The 3,370-nt window shown below is 32.1% G+C and overlaps 1 protein-coding gene across 1 annotated transcript; it reads right to left on the bottom strand.

The window, feature by feature from the left end:
* Positions 1-1,289: 1,289 nt before the first annotated feature.
* Positions 1,290-3,181, bottom strand: LOC116351252 (leucine-rich repeats and immunoglobulin-like domains protein 2). The gene has a single exon (XM_031783332.1). It carries the CDS (start codon positions 3,033-3,035, stop codon positions 1,479-1,481), a length of 1,557 nt encoding a protein of 518 aa, XP_031639192.1. The 5' UTR covers positions 3,036-3,181; the 3' UTR covers positions 1,290-1,478.
* Between the last annotated feature and the right edge of the window lie 189 nt (positions 3,182-3,370).

Raw genomic sequence — 3,370 nt, 5'->3', positions numbered from 1 at the left:
TGAAAATGTCCTACAAAGCAATCAACGGGAGTATTTCATGCGTATTGCCTGCAATATAGAATTCACATGCACACTGATTATTGTCTAATGTCTGTAAATTCTATGGTGCAAAAAAAAATATGTGTAATGACTTTTACAGCGGGATCTGCATTCAAATGAATTCATTTAAAAAGTTTTCATAATATTATAATGAGCGATTAAGCTAATTTTATGCTAATTTATGTATATCTTTTATTCGGTGGTTTTGATTTCGACATTTTTTTCTTCGCTACTATAGTTACAATTGGTATCAGGCATACATTGAAAATGAAACTGCGTCACAATGTGACGAAATTCACGACTCAACAAAGATGTCTGCAAAGTTTACAAATGCACAGAGTACACCCCCGACAAAATTCATTTATCTGCGCCTAATCATCAATTTATGAACCTTTTTTCACATTCACACTCCGCATAAATTTTAAAAATAAAAGTTTACTCAAGCACAACTGAATTGGAGTTAAATGTCAAGGTTCAAACGCCAACATGATTGTGGCTGTGTTTCTGGCGTTTTGAAGCCTATGGATACATTTATTTTGGTTTGAACCGATATTGTACCAGGGAAAAAAAGGATATCGGATAAACGTGACCTTTTTCACCGAATGTTGTAAATAGTTAAAAGAAGTATGTAAAATGCATAGCAAAATGTATCTAAAGTTTCGATTTGGTAGTGTTGTATAAATGAACTCAAAAAAGAACAGAAGAAGTATAGAGAGAATTATTTTTTGATTATTATATTGCCGGAAAAGTATAAATTGACAAGAATCTATGCAAATACTTTACGTAGAAAGTTTGAAAGAAATCGTGAATTTTATTTGTTTATCGGAATTTTGAGGCAATACAAATTGTCTATGTGAAGTATTTGCATAGATTCTTGTTAGAGAACTTTTTCCTTGTCAAAGCGTGTAGCATTTATATCAACGCTCATATTACGTCAAAGAATTTGCTGCCATTGTTGCATTTGATCAAAACAAAGTCTCTTTCAATTCGAAATTGGTTTCTGTATTTTCTAGCGGAAAGACGTCATTAAAAAGCTAAATGTGGTGATGATGTTACGCGTCCATTAATTGTCCTAAATAAGAGAGACAACATTTTTAATTTCTGAAATTTATTAGAATTGGTTTTATAATAACATCATTTGTCCTTTGAAAAAACAGAAAAAAAAAATTATAAAAAAAAATTATAAACACAGCAATTAATTTTATTCGCGGAGTTTTTTATTGAGATACAATTCTATATAATATGAGGTATATTTATTGAAAAGGTAGTCTTTATTTCGAATGCTATCTAACAAATGACATTATTGTCTAGTAATATTTTTTAAATTTACCAAAATTGTTATTTTTCAAAACTTACAATTAAATTACTATACCCTCGCAAACAGAGAATACAAAAAAACTCATGCACGAAACTTATGCACAAAAAAAATATATTTTTACTTAAGGTGCTAGTACCGGTTCGGTTTCAACAGTTGTTTGGCGGTAATTCTGACGATACATAATATTTTTAGTTGTGACAAAATTCAAAATTTCATTTCTATAAATTACACCACCAACTATTGCCAGTGAAATTACACATAAGATGGCAATAAGAGCAACATACCCACTTCCGCTTCGAGTTGGTTTGATTCCATATTTGCCTTTAGTGGGTCCAGCGTTAATTGACGTATGTGTTAAAGTTTCTGCATCAGATTCTTTGGAATTTTTACTATCGTCACCATCACCGTCTACTTGTTCACTCGAATCAACTAATTCAACTTTTATTTTTTTGCAGCGTATGCCGCCAACATTAACGTCTTCAGTTGAAAATGGATAGATGCGATCAATATCGATGTATAAATCTGGCCAAATAGTTTTATCGAGGAATTGGTGCAAGTACGAGCAGTTAAAGTTATTGTTTTGAATTCCCAACGTCAGCAAATTGGGAAAGAGTTGTTTCCGAAATCCGTATAAATCTTTAATACTATTGCCTTCAACATAGAACATTTTTAATTCGGGAAGACGTGGTAAAAACATATTGAAATCTAATTTTTTCAATTTCCCCGCCGATAAATCGAGCGATTGTAGTTTTTTTGTTTTCGAAAATGTTTTCACTCCAATTTTTTCCAAAGCAGTATGTGATAAATTTAAACGCAAAAGATTTGCATTATTGGTAAAAATTGTGTCGTTCATTTTTTTTATTGGATTCATTGCCAAATTGATGTCAGCCAAATTCGGAAATCGATCGAAAATGTTATCGCATAATTCACTGATTTGATTGTTTGACACATCTAACACCTGAAAATCGTTGAGATTCGTTGATGCAAGTTGATCTATACTTTTGATTTGATTGTTTGAAATGTATAAACCAGTGAGTTGAGGATTATTGACAAATGAATAATCCATTTGTGAAATGTTATTGTAAGACAGGTCTAAAATTTTGATTGATTTAATGCGGCTGAAGAGTCTTGTATCCAATTCGGTGATTCCGTTGTGCGATAAATTCAAAGAGCTAACCGTAAGTTCGGCAAAGGCGGCTGAATTTAATTTTGTCAATTTGTTTTGTGACAAATCCAATTTGCTTAACGCTGACAAATCGCTGAATGCCGATGCTTTTATGTCGGTCATTTTATTATTTCGAAGATACAAATTTTCCAATTGATTTAATGTAGAGAATATCTGATTGCCAATCATTAAAAGATTGTTGTTTGATAAATCAAGAGATACCATTTTAGTGTTATTGTAGAAGGCCAGTGGATTGATATTTTGGATTTGATTGTACGAAAAGTCAACGGTTTTAATGTATTTGACACCATCTAAGACTCCTTCTACAAGTTCGGTTAGAAGATTGTGCGATACATTCAACGATCTCAATCTCATCCCATGAAGTCCAGAAAAGTCCACTCTAGCCAATGTCTTCAATCCAAGATCCGAAAGATCCAGTTTTTGGATGTACCGATAGTACTCCACGATGTCGAGGGGATGAAGTGCCGTAAATGTGCAGTTTTCAAATGACATTTCAAAAATGTCATCTTTTATATAACCGTCTCTGTTGTTTATACATGGCTTTCTTCTATGATTATAGTTGAAAAAACGATCGGTCACATAATTACGACCACAAAAAAATGTTAAACTCTCAGTGAATCCGCCTTTCCAGATGCAATCTTGAATGTAACTATACTTTTCTCCAAAAACTTCCGACTCACTCAAACAAAATAATAACACGAACAAAAAACCAGCAAATTTTGACGATGCCATTGCTTATGACCAGTTTCTTAAGCAAACAAACGATTGACTAGCCTCATTACAGAGAAAATTTTATTTATAATGTCAAATTTATCAGAAAAAATATT

This window comes from Contarinia nasturtii, unplaced genomic scaffold (assembly GCF_009176525.2).
Source record: "Contarinia nasturtii isolate CC-2019 unplaced genomic scaffold, AAFC_CNas_1.1 Cnas_scaffold_5015, whole genome shotgun sequence".
In the NCBI taxonomy this organism is placed as follows: domain Eukaryota; kingdom Metazoa; phylum Arthropoda; class Insecta; order Diptera; family Cecidomyiidae; genus Contarinia; species Contarinia nasturtii.
This window is presented reverse-complemented; position numbering and strand designations above follow the sequence as displayed.

Bases quoted from the DNA above. Each gene is read 5' to 3' on its own strand.
- LOC116351252 (XM_031783332.1), bottom strand. From the start codon at position 3,035: ATGTCATTTGAAAACTGCACATTTACGGCACTTCATCCCCTCGACATC.